A 17956-nucleotide genomic window follows, 5' to 3' on the forward strand; every position below is an offset into this window, starting at 1 on the left:
GAGATCAAATATTTGTTTTTGGCACATATTTGCACATCATTCACATATATTAACCGTAGTCTTTACTTTTGTTCATGTTGTTGTTGTAGGTCAAAGCAAATGACTCTGACATGGGGCCTAACGGAGAAATTGAATACACACTTCATCAAGCAGGAGACCCCGTGCCAAAACTCTTACGAATTGATCGCTCCACTGGTATCATCTATGTCAAAGGACCACTGGACCGAGAAGAGATCGACAGCTTGTCCTTCTATGTGGTGGCAAGGGACAAAGGTCCACAACCAAAGAGCTCAAAGACCTTTGTCACCATTGAAGTGACTGACCAAAATGACAATCCTCCAGCTGTGGAGATAAGGGGAATTGGCCTTGTGACCCACAGTGAAGGAGTAGCTAACATTTCAGAAGACATGCCGGTGGGAACAGCTGTTGCTTTAGTGCAAGTATCTGACAAGGATGAGAGAGAGAATGCTGTGGTCACGTGTGTAGTTGCAGGGGATGTGCCCTTCCAGCTTCGCCCTATCAGTGACTCATCCAGTGACAACAAGAGGAAATACTTCCTACAAACCACCACTCCCCTCGACTATGAAAGGGTGAAGGATTATCGAGTGGAGATAGTGGCTGTAGATTCTGGAAATCCAGCGCTCTCTGGTACCAACTCACTGAAGGTACAGGTAACTGATGTGAATGACAATTCTCCAGTGTTCTCCCCAACCTTGTTTGAGGTAGATTTTGCTGAAGAAAACCAACCTGGAGAAAAGGTTTTGGATGTTATAGCTTCAGATGCAGACAGCGGCACAAATGCAGACCTTCTCTACAACATTGTGGCAGACACATCCATCAAGGGTCTTTTTGAGATTGATCCAAATACAGGGGAAGTCAGAGCCCGGAACCCACTTGATCGTGAGCACAAAGAACACTATGAGTTCCGGGTTATCGCAGCTGATAAAGGATCACCTGTCCATAAAGGAACAGCAAGTGTTGTAATAAAAGTCCTTGACCGCAATGACAATGACCCCAAATTCATGCTAAGTGGCTACAGCTTCTCGGTTTTAGAAAACATGCCTCCCCTCAGCCCAGTTGGCATGGTAACAGTCATGGATGTTGATAAAGGTGAAAATGCTCAAATTCACCTCTCTGTTGAGTCCGATGGAGGAAAATTTGTTGTTCAAAATGGAACTGGCACCATTCTATCGAGCATATCTTTTGACAGAGAGAAAGAGAGCAGGTACACTTTCCGTCTAAAAGCAGTGGATGGAGGGCAACCGCCTCGGTCTACTTATGTGGGTGTTACCATCAATGTACTGGATGAAAATGACAATGATCCAGTTGTGACGAAGCCCATTAACTCTTCCTTCAGGCTTTTATCCCCCCTTGCTTCCCCCGATAGCCATGTGGAGATGGTGGAAGCTGAAGATTTGGACAGCGGGCCCAATGCAGAGCTGGTTTTCAGCATTTCAGGTGGTAACCCTTACCAGTTATTTCAAATCTCACCGTCCAGTGGAGAGATTACTCTAGCAAAGGAGATGGCCCCAAAATATGGTGGACTACATCGCCTCGTGGTAAAAGTGAGTGACAGAGGGAAGCCTGCAAGGCATGCCACTGCCTTGGTCCATATCTATGTGAATGAAACAATTTCAAATGTCAGCTTAGTTGAAGCTCTAGTTGGACACAGTCTTTACACCCCACTAGACAGGGATATTGCTGGTGATCCTGACAATGGCTTTGCTGCACAACGGAGCAACATTTTGTTCGGAAGCCTTGCTGGGGTAGCAGGTGTTGTCATGCTCATCTTGGTGGTGGTTTTTATTCGACACCGCATCCAAAGAGAAACAAAGAGTGGATACCAACCTGGCAAGAAGGAAACAAAGGACTTATATGCACCCAAACAGGCACCAAAAAATGCCAAAGGTAAACGATGTAGGAAAGGAAAACCTCAAAAATCTCCAAAACCACTTGGGGAAGAAGAGGAGGTCAGCCTCCAAAAAAGCCTCAAGTTCAACCTTGATGCAGTCAATGATAGCCCAAGGATACATCTGCCCCTGACTTACTCACCAGAAAGCCCTGATATAGGTCGGCACTACCGCTCTAACTCCCCGTTGCCCTCCATTCAGCTGCAGGCTCAGTCTCCCTCAGGCTCGCAAAAACATCAGGCAGTCCAAGACCTTCCGGCTACCAATACCTTTGTCGGGACTGGAGGAGATGACAACTCTACTGGGTCAGACCAATACTCTGATTACAGCTACAAGACCAGTCAACCCAGGTACAACAAACAGGTACGGTTGAACAATCTTGATGCACTGTGACAGAAATAAGTGTGTGTGTTTCTGAAAAGCATAGCTACATTTGTTTTTGTTTTAAAGATATGATACATCTAGTCTTTTTTTTTTAAATAATTGACTACCAAGCTAACATTATAGGCAGACCTGTTAATGCAACATCAGTTTTGTTTTCAGTCATGTCGTTGTGACTTTCAGCTATCAGGGGCCACTACAGTGAGTCACTTGTTTGAATTGTTTGGCACAGTTTTTGGCATTTTCTTTTTCATCTTGACTTGGAAACAGCAGTGGCTGGCTAGTGGGGCGCTGGCTACTATTCTGGTAATTCTGGATACTCCTACATTACAAATATATATTTTGTTAAAGACTAAATCGCAGATGTGAATGGTTAATTGTCAATTAATCATTTGCTCACAGACTGAATTGCTCACAGACTGAATCCCACTGTAAAACAAGCTCTCTCTCTCTCTCTCTCTCTCTCTCCCTCCCTCCCTTCCTCCCCCCCCCCTTTGGTGGACTTAATTATTAGAGGTAGAAAACAAAAGCATGCTGTATATTTAAATACTAATTTAAAATCTAATGGTATTGCTATTAAGTACAGTACAGTGTCCAACACTTCAGTACGATCTCGAGTATTCTGCTCTCTTTTGGGTCAAATGCTCATATCTTCCTTGTCCGTTTGCACTTATCTCCTCTTATCTATTCAGTATTTTGAAAAGTGCAAATTACCATGGAAACAGAAGTAGTCTCAGCTGGTTTACAAAAGGCAAAGTAGTATGATCTTGGGATTTAAAGCCTTTGTGTCTCTGGGTTTTTGGTCCATTTATGTCAGTGCATACACTCATTGGGCTTTACTGCACACAATTTATAATCCCCCCCCCTAAATATTACACTCATGTGTAACTTTATACAATACTTTACAGACAAAACCTAAATTATATATATATATATAAAATAGCTGAGAAAAATAGACAATAGACTGCCATGAGAAATAGGATATTTTTTGTTTTTGTTTTTAATGAAGACATCAATAGTCCCAGTCTCACTATTAGCTTGGTTGGTACTTTCAGCAGACGCTACCTGACATCTTAGGCGATCACAAGCCTTTGTGGATGGTGTCAGTTTAGCAAACAATCACCACTGTCACCTTGAATGACAACATAAGGGAACAAAAGCCACAGGGTGTGTCTGTGTGTAGTGTAAGATGAAACACTGCGACACAGATGTAAGCTCTCAGCACTTGACATTACTTTTTCAATATGATAACATAAAGGAACATGAGAAAATACCCAATGACTGACAGGCTGTAAAACATCAACAGATGTTGAAGCTCTGTGACATAACTCTGCAGATGTTTCATGTACGGGGTCTCATCTCACATCAGGAAGAACAGATTGACCAAAATATATTATTAAAGTAGCTGCCAAGTAATGTGACAGCTGTAGCCTGGTGCCCTTTACCTTAATATTTACAATGTTGTTCTTGAGGGTGGCTTTTGTTATAGTCAATGTGCTATTGTGTCTGATATGTTGCATTTGCTTGTCCCTGTCGCTGTTTAGCTCTGTTACAATCTTTTTTTTTTCTTTTTTCTTTTTACAATGGGGGTTACATTAGTCTTTTATTTTACTAAATACATTCCTATAATACTAAGGTTTTACATGCACATTTTAGATTTTGTCGAACTGTAACGTTAGTTTATAATAGGCCTATATATTCCCTCTGCACCTCGTCTCAAATGCATTTTGGTAGGTAGCCTTTTGTACTTAGAGTACTAAATATTTTTTTGAGGTGGTACTTGGTGTAAACGATTTGAATATGGATGCTCTAGGAAGTGTTCATTTACAATCAATACACTTCAGTATTTTTTATTTTTTCATCAACTGAAAAAAATATAAACGCAACACTTTTTGTTTTTTGCTCCCATTTTTTTGTGAGCTGGACTCACTTTGATGGCATCTGGCATATTGGAGAGGTGTTCACTGTTACTGTTAAAAGACGACAAAATGTATATAATTTATAGAATATTTATCTGTAGTCAAGCAAAGTGTTTTGTTTGCTACCAAAGTGCATCACGCAGGCTACTATAGATAAAGTGCTGATGTTTATCTCTATATTGCAACTCTGCATACAGCATGTTACGGTAATATTAATTAAAGTGGGGACACTGGGAATTTTCTTAAGGGCAAGGTAAACAACTCTCCATTGTAGATAAGAATTTTGCACCAGGGTGTTCATATACAATAAACACATATGGGAAATAGTTATCCATATGCTGTTACGTGTAAATGAGCATGTACAATGAATGTCTTATGCATATTTAATAGTATTGATGATACACTGCACCTCTCTGGCAGTGTCTGGCTATTATTAAACTTTGAAAGTTGGAACGTTCATTAGTGTGCAGGTGTACCTGATTAATTGTCTGCATGTGATTCATTCAAATGTAATAGCAGGGAAGTTTTGGGGATTATTATAAAAACAAACCTGTGATTCATTTTATATGATATTTGTCTGTCTGCACGTCCTTCTTAGTCATCATGAAAAATAAATGTCACATGAGTTTATCACACCATTGCTGCCGTCATATTCAAAACAACTGATTTAACCACAACACCCTCTCATCTTTACACAACTAGTTTTTCCTCTTGTCACATTTGAACGTGTGATGTTGCGTGATGGTTGCTGCAGGAACCCGTGACTCACATCAGCAATTAGAATCTGATAATTAGCCCTGTTGGGTACAAGCGCTCGCACCTTTTTTCACACCTCTCTAATGATAGTTTCACATTCGTGTAAAACATGTGTTCCATGTGACGTCATTAAAATCAGAAGTCAAAGCGTGACGCTCCACTTTGGATGTTCATCTAATTTATGTCCTGCTCTTCCCTGAAGCCAATCCAGGGGATTCATAGAGCCTTGGAGGATAAAGAATGAGTGAGCCAGTCTTAATTAATCTGGCCTATTATTAACAAGGTCCATACATTGTGAACTTTCAGCATTTCTTTAAAAGAGGATTATGTCAAATTTAGACTAACGGCCAAAGTAGGTAGAATAGTCAAAAATCACTTTCTTACCTTTATAAAATAATGTAAATTAATGCCAGTTTAGCTACAAGAAAGCGTCGTTGTTTATTCTACAAGACACACAGAAATTGGCCTACCTAACACCGTGGTGGAAAAACTCCATTCCTCACTATGTTGTGAAATATAGGATGAGAAAATATAGAGGTTTAAAACCAGAATACATTTTTCTTTTTCTTTCCTGATTTATTGTGCAGACAGTATGTTTCAGTCGAAAAGAAACTAGTCAATTGAAGCACAGGTTTACTGAGTTTTCATGCCCCGTTATTCTGAAGTACGTACTGCCGTTTTTATTTAATTTCGATAAGAGTTTTTAGTTTTTCATTTCTATATAAATTTAATCAATCATTTTACAGCAGGTCGTTGCACAACACAGCAGGGATGATTCTGCCCTCTCTCAGCATCCGGCTCTTAGTGCAGTTACTCGCAAAGAGACCATCATGACATTTGTTGGCAACATTTTTTAATTATAATTTTTTATCAATTGTATTGATTCCTTGTTGCAGCCTGAGTTGGCATAGTAAGTAGACGACGGGGATGAATTATTTGTGACATATGTCGTTGGCGTGATGTCATCTTTAATGACGACATCTGAAATGACGAGTCACAACATCAAGGCACAGACATTTCAATCCGCCAAACATTCGTCCCGCCTCTGTTGTTTCCCTCAGTGACCAACGTATATATGGCGGTGGTTGTCTTCGTCACATCAATGGGATCTCTGATGGGAGGCGCTAAACATTGATGCTGACTTCCCACCACACCTACTTGGTTTATCACGTTCTATCATTGTGTGAATGCTTAATGTTGTTTCTAACCTTTATATTTGTATTATAGCAGTTTATTCTAGAACTTTTTTTATGGTGCAAAAATTCTCACGTAATACATCCGATTTACACCGTTCATATTTCAACTTACTTCAAAAATTTACGTCATCTTGGGTATTTATTGTTTGAGTTCACATTACTTACAGTTTTTGCACAATTTAACATTTAATATCAAAATTTCCACATTCCTTTTCAATTTGACAGACATTCAACTTTTTCCCATCATCATTCCCAACTGTTAATAGTGCTGCAGTTGGTAAAGTATGTTGTCCAGTAATCAGGAGTTTGTGGGTTCAAATCCCACCTCCGACTGTATATTGCAAATATATCCATGGCCACTATGCTCAGTGATATATATACACATGTATACCAACTGATTGTCATTTGTGGAAATGCATTATTTCACTGAAATGATTAAACGCATAATATCATTAGAAACATTGTCAACGCACAGTGATATTTTTAACCCTAAAGCCACGTGTAATAAAACAAAGCACATGAGGCCCATGCCTAAGTCTCAATAGAAATAAATGAAGTTTCCGAGTCAGGCGAAAGCGCCCTTCCAAATCAAGTTTCCTACCGGTTCACACAACTTATAGCAGATGAAAATATCCAAATTGGTTGGCCAAATTTCTCTATCTGTTTTTTTTAATATATATTTCCCGTTTGTGCACAAAATCGGAAAATGAGTCGTCATCAGTTTTGTCATTTTGGTTTATTACGACTATGTCTTGGGTCGGGTCATGGGGTCATTGTGTTCTCATGCTCCTGTGCTTGTTTCCTTGTGATGATGACGATGTTGTCAGTTGCTATGCAGTTGCTTTGGTCCTGTAATTGTCACTTTTAGGTTATGTATTTAGGTTCTGTATTTGTGACTCTAATTTGGTCATATAGGCCTTTATTCTTTCATAATTGTAATTGACTTTAAGCTCAGTGGCCACTTCCCACTGAGAAAGTCCTGTTGAAGCTTCACAATGGTGACAGTTCTTGGATGTTGTCTTGGGGTCATGATGTCAAAAATGTGAACAGCATGGTGAATAGAACGGTTTAAATATCAATTCTAATTGAAGTTGAATTTATTTTAATCTGTAACAGTATTGGTACATTTTACGTACATCCTTAAATGATACCCGGAAACCAAGTAATGTATATGTCTACTGTTAAAACTTAGTCACAGAAAATACATCATTTATTGGATAAGTTCACAGCTGAATGTCAAAAAAATAAAAAATAAAGTTTGATGTCGTTCACTATGGCAGCTAACTGCTATAATGATTTGGTTGGATGAGCACAGTGTAAAATGGCCTTGTTCAAGGCTGTTTATCTTAACTCACTAATCTCTACCTACAACACAGATGTGATTCAATGTTACCAATAGTTAACCACTACAAGAGTGTTAAATGAGAAGATTGTATTTAAGTCTCTATTTAATGCAGCTGGAGCAGCCCCAAAATCTTCACGTAGCGTTGCCAAACATTCTTTGAAGTTGGTGGACAGATGGGCAAGGCGTGCGCTTGAGTCATGCAAGATGATGTCGTCAACTGTGTCTCTGGCATTTCATGATAGAAAAGAGCACTTGCCGATTATGCAGATGACCGCCTGTTATACTCATCATATTTACATTTTCTCACAACAATTTGTTATCTTTATTTGAGCTCCCTCCATGACTGCATGAACATTACATGTTAATATATTTCTGTTCCAAATGTTGGATTTGAATTTCATTGTCTGGACTTCCTCTTTGAACAAACATAGAAGTAAGAGTATCAAATGTAATTGTCTATTTTGTGATTATAACAGACTAAAAACAAAATTTTCACAGATGTTCTCGAAACACAATGCAAAATAGCATCTGTTACCATTTGGGGTTTTAGTCACAATGCCTCTGAGCCAAAATTTGACCAAACAATGGGTTTTATTTGAAGCTGTGTACACTCTACATTTGAGACAATCAAATAATTTAAGTGCAAAATGACAGACACTAAAACGAAATCATACATACAGTTGGATGTTGAAAAGACTGGTACTATCGAATTATATCTGCATCTACAATTGTGCCCATACATTTACATACCCTTAGTCCTACGGTATATAAACTTATGAGAAAAACTGTACACTAACAAAAGCTAAACATCGCTTAGTGACACAAAAATGCTTAGAATTGTCACCAAATTCCACATGCTCGTCAACTGCCAACGTATTTTGGATTTTATGGGTATTAAGCCTTTTGTGCTCATAAGTTTACATACCGTACTGTAGCCTAAGATATGTAAACTTATGAGCACAATTGTACATTTTAAAAAATATTCTCATATAATATATTGTTTAAGTCCATTGGAAAGCCAGAAATGTAAAATTGTTAAAAAAATATATTTTTTGTAGGGATGGGTAAGTACCGATATTGTTATTGAGCTGATACCAGGCCTCATTTCAAGGCATCGGTACACGATATGGCCATTTTACGATCATGAGCAAGAAATTAGAATAAAAAAAAAAATGCCTTTAATGTCAAGCAATTCATGAAAATGCTATATCGGTATATATGGGTACTTCTTTAAAATTATCTGTCATTGTGTATGTATATATGTATATATATGTATATATATGTGTATCAAAAGGGATACTTGGTATCAGTTGAGTACCTGTACTGGTATCGGTTTGAAAAAAAAAAAAGGTATCAAACATCCCATTTCATGTGCTCTTTTTGTGATTGGCACATGCCAGACTCTCCGTTTATGTTAAAAAATAAATAAAATGAGCAACTCCTTTTAGGTAAAGCTGTGTGAAGGCTCAGCTTTTTGATGGCGTTCCCCTCAGCTGCGATATTATATCACCACACATCCCAGCCTCCTTACCTTCTGCCAGGCAGATTACTGCTTTTATCAATAAGCAGCTTAGCACCAAAGTGTCCCTCAATAATACGCCATGGTATTTTTCTTCCTCTGGCAGCTTTAATGTCTCCTTAGGTGTCCCCCCCCCCCCCCCCACCCCCTGCTATTACAAATTCACATAACCTTCCATTTCTGTGTTTTCACTCCCACAACACTTTCCACTTTATTTAACCCCCTTTCACTGAGAGGACCTACTGATACATTATGTATCCTTCTCTTCAGGTCACATTAGGAACCTAGAAACGGCCCAGGAGGGCCAGAGAGGAGCATCCCCATCAGACATACTGCCCCATTAGAAGTCTGCACCGCACTATAAAACCCATTAAGGTCCATTAGGGAAGCGTTCTGGTCCACAGACACCTGTAAAGCCAGTCAGCCTCAAAGGTGCATGCTTACAGATGGTATAAAGCATATTTGATTTCTCATTAAAATGCCATGTATTATCTTTATGCCAAATGGTGTGTCAGAAGTAGTTTATCAAAAAACGTTTTAGTTTCAGAAACGTAACTGTTGGGTCATAATCACTCCAATATAGATGCTTGACGACAGCTGTTTTAACTATAGGCTCATTAAATTATGTTTCTCATTAGGAAGGCAGTACATAATGCACAATATCATAAAATGTAAATCAGCGCAAGAATCATTGCACTTAAACAGATCCCATCTGAGATTTCACACACTCTTTTATAGTTTCCCAGCATTCTCTTTAGCAAATGCCAGCTCGGTCACCTCCTCTATTGGGAACAAAACTGCATGCAGCTGTGAGGTTTCAGCACCGTGACTGGCGCACTGCTTATTATTGCTTGATGAGCTTGACCCAAATTTTCCACAGACCGACACATTTTTAAAGCGACTTTTAAAATCTAAACCCTAGATCAGCTCAAGAGTGAAAACCTGGCTTGGCTACGAATGAGATTTGATGGGCTTTTTTTTCTGGGAGTCTTTTTTTTTTTTAATGGCTGGTCTACCGTTGGGTGTTAGGGGATATTTTTCTGACATTAAATGAATAAACATTTTTAGAACAGCTACAAATGTGCATATATTGTTTTGAAGCAATTCAGTATGCCTCATGCTGACATCAAAACATAAGTATTGGATTATTGCCGAACAAAATGAGTTTTTATTAGATCAAGGGGAAAGTTTTTGACAAACTCTTCTGCACTAATGACTCTGTGTGTATGAGTGGTTAGGCGGGTAGTATTATGTTGGAAAGTCAGGGGGAAGCTTGAGTAACTGTCCCAGTAAATGAAATAATGAATGAATAACAATCTCTGCAAAATATGTAGTGATTTGTTGTTGAGCTACTAAGCAATTTACCAACTGTCACATCAAAATCCATCTCAGAGCCATTGCTTTCAATAAACAAGCCCCTGTTACCAAGCAATAGAGTGACTATAGCAGTGTTATTGACATTTGTTGGAAAATAAAAGATACACAGTGAATAAATCACCAGCAGTAGAGATTAATGTCAACGTATATGAAGTGATGGCAAAAAGAAATGAAAGTTTATTGAATGAATAGTCCTGCTGTCAAAATGGCAAAGGTGGTTCGGGAGAAAATACTTCCTCAAAGTAAAGTGAGACTCAAGACATATGGTATGCTCACAAAGCGACAAACAACTAGTTATATTCGTCGGGAATTATAGCATGCACTATTGGAAACTGCAGGAGCAGCAAAATACATTAAAAAAATGTATCACACTTGGGTGCAGCAAATGTGGATTTATATACACACTACGGACAATTCATGTTAATTACACTTGCGCACACACATTTTCCAACAGGGGAACACACATGCAAAATAATTACAGTAGCTTCATGCTTCTTAAGCCAAAGAGCATTTTAAAACCTTTGAGTGTTTTTTTACTGAGGAAGCCACCACCATTGTATCCATTCCATTCCCCTCGTTAGGGTAGACATCCGGCCAATAAAAGCTTTTCTACAACTTTGTCAACATGCTACTGCCTCTGTGAAGGAGTGTGTGTGTGTGTATATACATACATATATATATATATATATATCTTTTTGGACTACCCACCTCTGTCTCCCCATTCCTAAAATCGTGGTGACGGAAGTGTGGTTAAAATAAAATGTCAAACTGGTACCTACAGTTTGGTTCGGCTTAAAAAAAAGACGGGCCGTCGGCTTAAAAAAAAGACGGGCCGCTGATGACGGAAGGGTACCCAGGGCGTTCACAAATGACGGACCAGCAAAATTTTGTAAAATGCCCACCTCCGTTATATTGCGTATAAGAAGATATGCTGTATTGATATGGTATGCAACATTGCATCTGTTTAGATTACCATATTTTAAAAGACAAACATTTCACATTAATGTATCCCATCAAAGAAATGTTAGCATCACTCAGGCACGCCATTGAATAAGTACGTAATTCACCTTCAGGCTATATGTTGTGACTGCTGCTGGGACATGTATTTGATTAAGCTCAATGAGCATGTCCACACAGGCAGAGAAAATTGTGTGATTGCAGAGTGCGGTGTTGCATGGGTTTATCCCTAGTGATGGGAGACAAGTCAGGTGCTGGCAGAGGTTGGAGGATGGAAGATGATGGGGGTATCCAGGCCTGGGTCGTGGGCCAGATCCCGTGTCCTTGCAGTTATGAAGGAGAAACTAACTGATGTGACAGTGACAAATGAAGCAACTCCACCTCCCCAACTGCCACTTTTATGCCTCTCAAACTCAAGGAGTCTTTTCCAAACCCACCCACCATTTTCTTTTTGGGCGCTCTCAACCCTTCAAGTCTTCTTTATTCTTACCTACTGAGAGCTTTTCAGCTTTCAGTCTCCACTCTGTGCTACATATTTTTAACTTTCACTTTGTACATCCTGTGGTGGGAGTTCACATATCTGCCTTCCATCATCACCCCCCCCTCCTCTCCTCTGTCTTCTTGTTGCTTGTGAAGGATTGGAAAACCTTACAACAGAAGATGAGCCATGCTGGATACCGTCCAATGAAAATTTTATATTTTTCCCATTCTCCTGCGTTTCTCGTTGATATATGTAGCCAAACGAACAATGGAAACATATTCCCAGATTTGCAGGATTCTGTAATAATTAAATTTATCACCCTTTTTTGTCTAGAAATCTGAAATTTAGAAATTAGTTTTAATTGCATGTTTGTTTAGTCTCTGTTTACTTGCCTTGTGCCCTGTCGTTGTCAAACTCTGTGATAGATTGGCAAAGATACTGAAGCCCTAGGTAACAGGTCAGTGTGACAATGTGGAAGTGAGCCTAGGGGTGGTAAGCAAGTGATTGACGCCTCGTTGGTGCCTTGTGGTTATGATTTATTCTTTTTCCGCAGCCTTTGGGATTTCTTAAAAATAAAATGTGAGGTACAAGATGGAGCTAACTAATTTTTCTTACCGGTCATTTCACTGATGCACTACTGTCAGGTTGTATGGAAAGACACATATATATATATATAAAAATAATTGCAAGCTTCCTCTTTAAAGATAAAGTATTAGTCTTAGAGTTAAAGTACCAGTGATTGCCACGCCCATCTAAGTGGGGTGAAATTCATTCTCCGCATTTGACCAATCCACTGAGGGAGCGGTGGGCAGCAGCAGCGGCTTGCATATTTGGTGATACAACCGCCCAATTCCAACCCGTAAAGCTGAGTGTCAAGCAGGGAGGCAAATGTGTCCCATTTTTATAGTCTTTGCTATGACCCGATCGGGGATTGAAACCACAACCTCCCAGTCTCAGGGCAGACACTCTACCACTAGGTCACTGAGCTGGACTGCTAAATTGTTTAAATGTACACACACACACACACACACAACATACACTTAAAATTCATGTGTGTTTCTGGTGCTAAATCTGTCAAATAGTAGTTGTTAGTAATGGGTTTCTCTTTATTTCTCCTGAAATTAATGTGACAACAACAATATACAAATACAGTAAACAGTTTAGATCTTGCCAGTTTGTGTTCTACGGCACTGATGCAACTAACGTGGCATTTCCATCCTATACATTGATTCCCTGCATCAAAACTTGTATTGGTGCGTATAATTGACACGGGTGAGTGTCATTTAACAGGACATGGTGAAGTAGCACAAAGGATGAAGGAATAGCTCAGCAGTGATTATTGTTGAGGTTTAATGACTGCCTTGCTCCTGTAATAGACCTTCTGGGCTGTTGAAATGAGATGCCAAGCCGAGAAGACAATTAATTGCTTGGCTTCCTTTTGTCCCTGCCCCCATCCCCATGTGTATTGGGCTGAAACTTGATAAGATAAAGGCTTAGGGGCCACCCTAATACCGTCAGACACTCATCTCTCTATCTTGAATTTATTGTGGGTGCATTGTTTGAGTCAGGTGGCCCCAGTGCTGCTGTTTGATGCCCAGGAGGAGACATCAAATACTATTGAGGTCCACAATGCCACATGCAGCTTTTATTAGAGCATCTATCCAGTATATAATATATTTTGAACACATTTAGAAGTATCTTGGCTGTGGAAATATGTAACTGCCTATGTGGAGTTATCTTTTTTTAATGGTGAGTATATTCGAACATATTCACAAGTACGTTTGAATGTATTTAAATATGTTCAAACATACTCGTTTGAACATCCTTGCGAGTACTTCTGAACGTACTTGTAGGCTAAATCCTACAAACATAGCATGTTTTCTCGTAATGTTATTACTTGCACCTGCGCAAGTCAATACCCGGTTGCATTATGGGAAAAAATGCTGACCCTAAATGCAATGCAGACATAATATTAAACGTGAGCATAAACGTTACAAATAAACAATATTTTTTATTTAACTTTAGAACGTATTGGTATAATGTGGGTCAAATGCTTAAAAAAAAAAACGCACACAACAACAAACTTTTATTTTTATTTTTATTTTTTTTTTACTCGTGCACATGCAAATAACCCGTGGCGTTAGGGGAAAATATGCTTTGCTTGGAGCATTTAGTCAACAAGTATGTTCGAACGTACCCGTGAATATGTTCGAACGTACTCGTTCCACACTTCCGTACAGCATAAATATTTGATCACATTTGCTAGAAACATCCATCCATCCATTTTCTGAACTGCTTATATGAAGTAGAATTTATGATACAGGCTCTGTCGTGCCCTGTGCAATATGTAGAGGTTTAGTGGCAAGTTATTAATAAACTCCAGTAAATTATCATATGAAAGGCCTAAGCTCCCCCTATGGGCCAATCTGCATCTAAAATGCTCAGTGCATTGTTAATGTGCATCACATCGCTGATCACTGGTGTGTGTACTTAATTTGTGAGTTGCTTGCAGGAAACAACTAATCTGTGTGATTTTGGAAATGTTTAAAAATGCATCACTCAAGTTCCTATGGTATCAAAACCTCAGGCCTCCAATGCTGTGTTGAGACGGACTATTAATTAGATGCGCCTCCCAAAGGCAATTGTATATTATCGTAGGTGGTCGATTCATGAACAATAATTTAAACACAGCTGTTAACTAGTGGCACACCTAAAATTAAACTCAACATCCGTCTTTGTGTTTTAGTGTCCTGTGACAGCAATATCCTACCAAAGCATTGCTGCAATAATCACAAGCACATGAACAGTTCATTGTCACCGTAACGCTGCACACATTCTTGTTTAAGAACATAAAAAATGCATCGGTCTTCTAAATCATTATGATGCAAATGTGAGTCTGTTAAGCAGCAGTATATAGCACACATTAAATGAGTGCAAATCCGTCAGGCAGAGCTAAGAAATGTAGTGTGCCGAATGTGATTGGAATAATAACGAGCGGACTGTACTGTGCAACGTATGGTCAACACAATACACATCGCAGTCGAGTTGAAAACTTAATAAGAAAATAGCAAAATGTTTACCTCATCATATTCATCTGTCCACACACAATGTAGCAGCGTTATCAAGAGGACAGCATGCAGCCGGTAATGGAAAGTGTGATAAAGAATATGATCTCAAATAAATATTGCCATTTAGTTAAATATGCGGGTGTCAAATTCCTAATGCCTGCATAGAGTTTCAAAATGTTGTGTCGATTAATGCATTAATAAAAAATGTTATACTCACATAATTGATTTAAAATCGGATCTAATGTTTCCTTCTGCTTTAATATGAATGTGTTAAAGCAGTGCAGTGTGAAATTTCAGCCCTCAACATAATGACTCTGGAGCTGCAGTGACTCATATAGGAAAAGGGTTGTTTCTGGTCTGCAGCCATATGAAATGTCATCTGAAATTTGACAAGATATGAAGAAGCAATCCCCTTTGAGAGCTCCACTGAGCTGCACATTTTTCTTATATTGTTCCCGCATTATAATTGAGCCCCTTACGGGTGACCCGTGTCGTTCTGAGATAAAACTAATTATTTGCCAGAGGAATTACTGTTAGCGTCTCTGTCTTCAGGTCAGAATAACTGTTAGCTGCCTTGTTACAATAACGATGTAACCATGTGTCACATGGTCTTGTCTATTGAAGCTTTGTCGGAACACATTTTATTTCTCAAAGTCAGAGATGTCAGGCTTGTTTCTTTTAATTGAACATTTATTAAAAAGTATGATCTTAAGGCCAATGGTGCCATTATGGAAACAGTGTATCGGAATAAGTACTTTTATCTGTATGCATCCTTTGTATTCACATCATTGACTGACAATCATGGGAGTGGTCAAGATTCAAACCTCCCAAAGCTCCATGGTGCACCATTTCTCCAAGGGATTTTGCAATACGGTTATTTAATTCCCCACATCAAGTCAAACAATATGCATCCAAGATGGCTTCACATTTCTGCACCACAAGTCACCAGGGCACACTCTCCCACTGTTTCCCCACTCACATCTTCACTTTGCCATTTAGCCACACCCACCTATTTAAGGCCCTCCTTCCTGATCACGCACTCACTGCAAGATTGTTCACCTTCAAAATAAAAGTTAAACAAAAATACAGTAAGGATAACAACAGCATGAAGAGAGTGTCTCTCTCCAATAGTGTTAATACAAGGGGTATGATACAATTCAAGAATGGTGTATTTTCAGGTGGAACGGTTTGATTTGGATTGGATTCATGGGGATTATGATTCAATTTGATATGTTATGTTGTAGATTTGTCATGTTTGTTATAATATGTAACAGCATTTAAAAATTCTCTAAAGTCCAAACTATTCAAGCTAATTCAATTGAAAGAAACATTAACTCACCAGTAACCTCAAACTGCTGTGCATCACTCATAAAAGATGGTTCAAAATGCCTCTTGATAACATGGCGGACAATACAATTCAGGGAACACACTTTTTAAAATGCAATGATTAATGTACGATTTTTGTTGTTCCGGTCTCTTGCTAACCGTGGATGGTTGTGGCCTCTAAGTCGGTGATCCAAAAAACGAGATGGAAAAAGGTTTGCGAGCTCTTCATTTTTCTTTAAACCGCCACACCAGTTGCAGCAATTTATCCCCCTCACATACAACAGGCTTTCCCCCCTAAACAGATTACTGAAACCCTCTTACAAAGTGGTGGCCTCGAACACCAACCTTAAATGAAGGGTGCCCCCGCCCATATACAAAACACTTCAACGCATCTACATAACTGGAAAAAAATATATACAGATATATACATAATGGAAATGCAGTCTGTTGTATTCTTACTTATTATAGTAACAATTGTCACATCGACATTGCTATACAAAACAAAGAAAGAGTATCCCATTTCCCCTCTCCTGGCTGCCATTTGGACAGGCCAATGAATCCAATCAAATGGGAATGAGGTGCTCCTGGCCTGCACTCACACCATTTCAGTGAGGGAGGGTGGACCGCTCCCTCACAATTCAAGTTTGAGTCAAAACCAATTTTCAGATTCAAAACCGTTTTCCTTACTCCCCTGGGGAAAAAAACCCTTTTAAATCAACAGAGGAATGGTGATGTGTTATGTGACTTTGATAATTATGCTGGTGCATACAAAAAGTTTTTTTTTTTAATGAATGTGGAAGATTGGTTTGTTGTAAGAACCCCACTGTACCAAACACTTTATTAAGCACACCTTGCTTGTCCACGTTTGGACCTTCAAGTGCCATCTTTAAATGCCTTAATTTGTTGCGGCATAGATTCAATAAAAGACGAGAATCGACTTGATCGCATTATCCAGTTGGTGCAGATTTGTCGACTGCACGTCTGTGATGCCAATCTCTTCTTCCTCACACCGCAAAGGTGTGCTTTTGGATTGACAACCGGTGACTATGAAGGCCATTTGAGTAAGTTAAACTTGTCTTTAAAAATAAAATAGACAAGGTGAGAAACTAAATAAAACATCCTCCTTTAAACAAACATTAAGCCACCAGCATGAGTCGTTAACTCAAGAGCAGATAGATGCACATGTTCATGTTGGTTGTGCCAGGTTTTACTACCACTCAACAATTGCATCTTAAAATTAGGCTAATCAGACTAGCAAACATTTGGTCTGAAGGCTGAAGAAAAATTGTGATTCATCCAGTTGCTACGTTGCTCTAGACCAGTGGTTCTCAAATGGGGGTACGTGAAGGCACTCTAGGGGTTACGTGAGATTTTAAAATATATTTAAAAAGTAGAGTATATAAATATTTCAGAAAATTATAAGTTTATAACAAGGTTCGCTTTCCTTTTAAATTAGTACATAAGGACGACGACGACGACAAAACGTCTGCTTAATACGTTTTTCTTGGCTTACCTTAACCGGAAAGCGGGTTATACAGATCATACTTCTGCGATAATCTGCAATATAGTGAGTCCGCAACTGAACCACTATGTCGTGAGGTAATAATGTAATTCTAAAAAGTATTAAGCAGATGTTAGTGCATGTTGTTAGTGTTGTCAGGTGTGGTGTGTGATTGAGGAACCAAATGCAGGGAAGCAGGGCGAGGAAGCAGAGGTGAAGT

At 39.0% G+C, this 17956-nt stretch overlaps 1 protein-coding gene across 2 annotated transcripts in view; it reads left to right on the forward strand.

Annotated features, from left to right (window-relative positions):
* Positions 1-17956, forward strand: part of pcdh1a (protocadherin 1a) — a 122351-nt gene that overhangs the window by 44893 nt on the left and 59502 nt on the right. For both annotated transcript variants that reach the window (XM_086057610.1, XM_086057609.1), the window contains one exon: positions 90-2273. In XM_086057610.1, the coding sequence (XP_085913736.1) occupies positions 90-2273 (2184 nt within the window). The remainder of the gene's footprint in view (positions 1-89; positions 2274-17956) is intronic.

This window comes from Leptonotus elevatus, chromosome 16 (genome assembly GCF_054856555.1).
Source record: "Leptonotus elevatus isolate MCC_2025b chromosome 16, RoL_Lele_1.0, whole genome shotgun sequence".
Classification (NCBI taxonomy): Eukaryota; Metazoa; Chordata; class Actinopteri; order Syngnathiformes; family Syngnathidae; genus Leptonotus; species Leptonotus elevatus.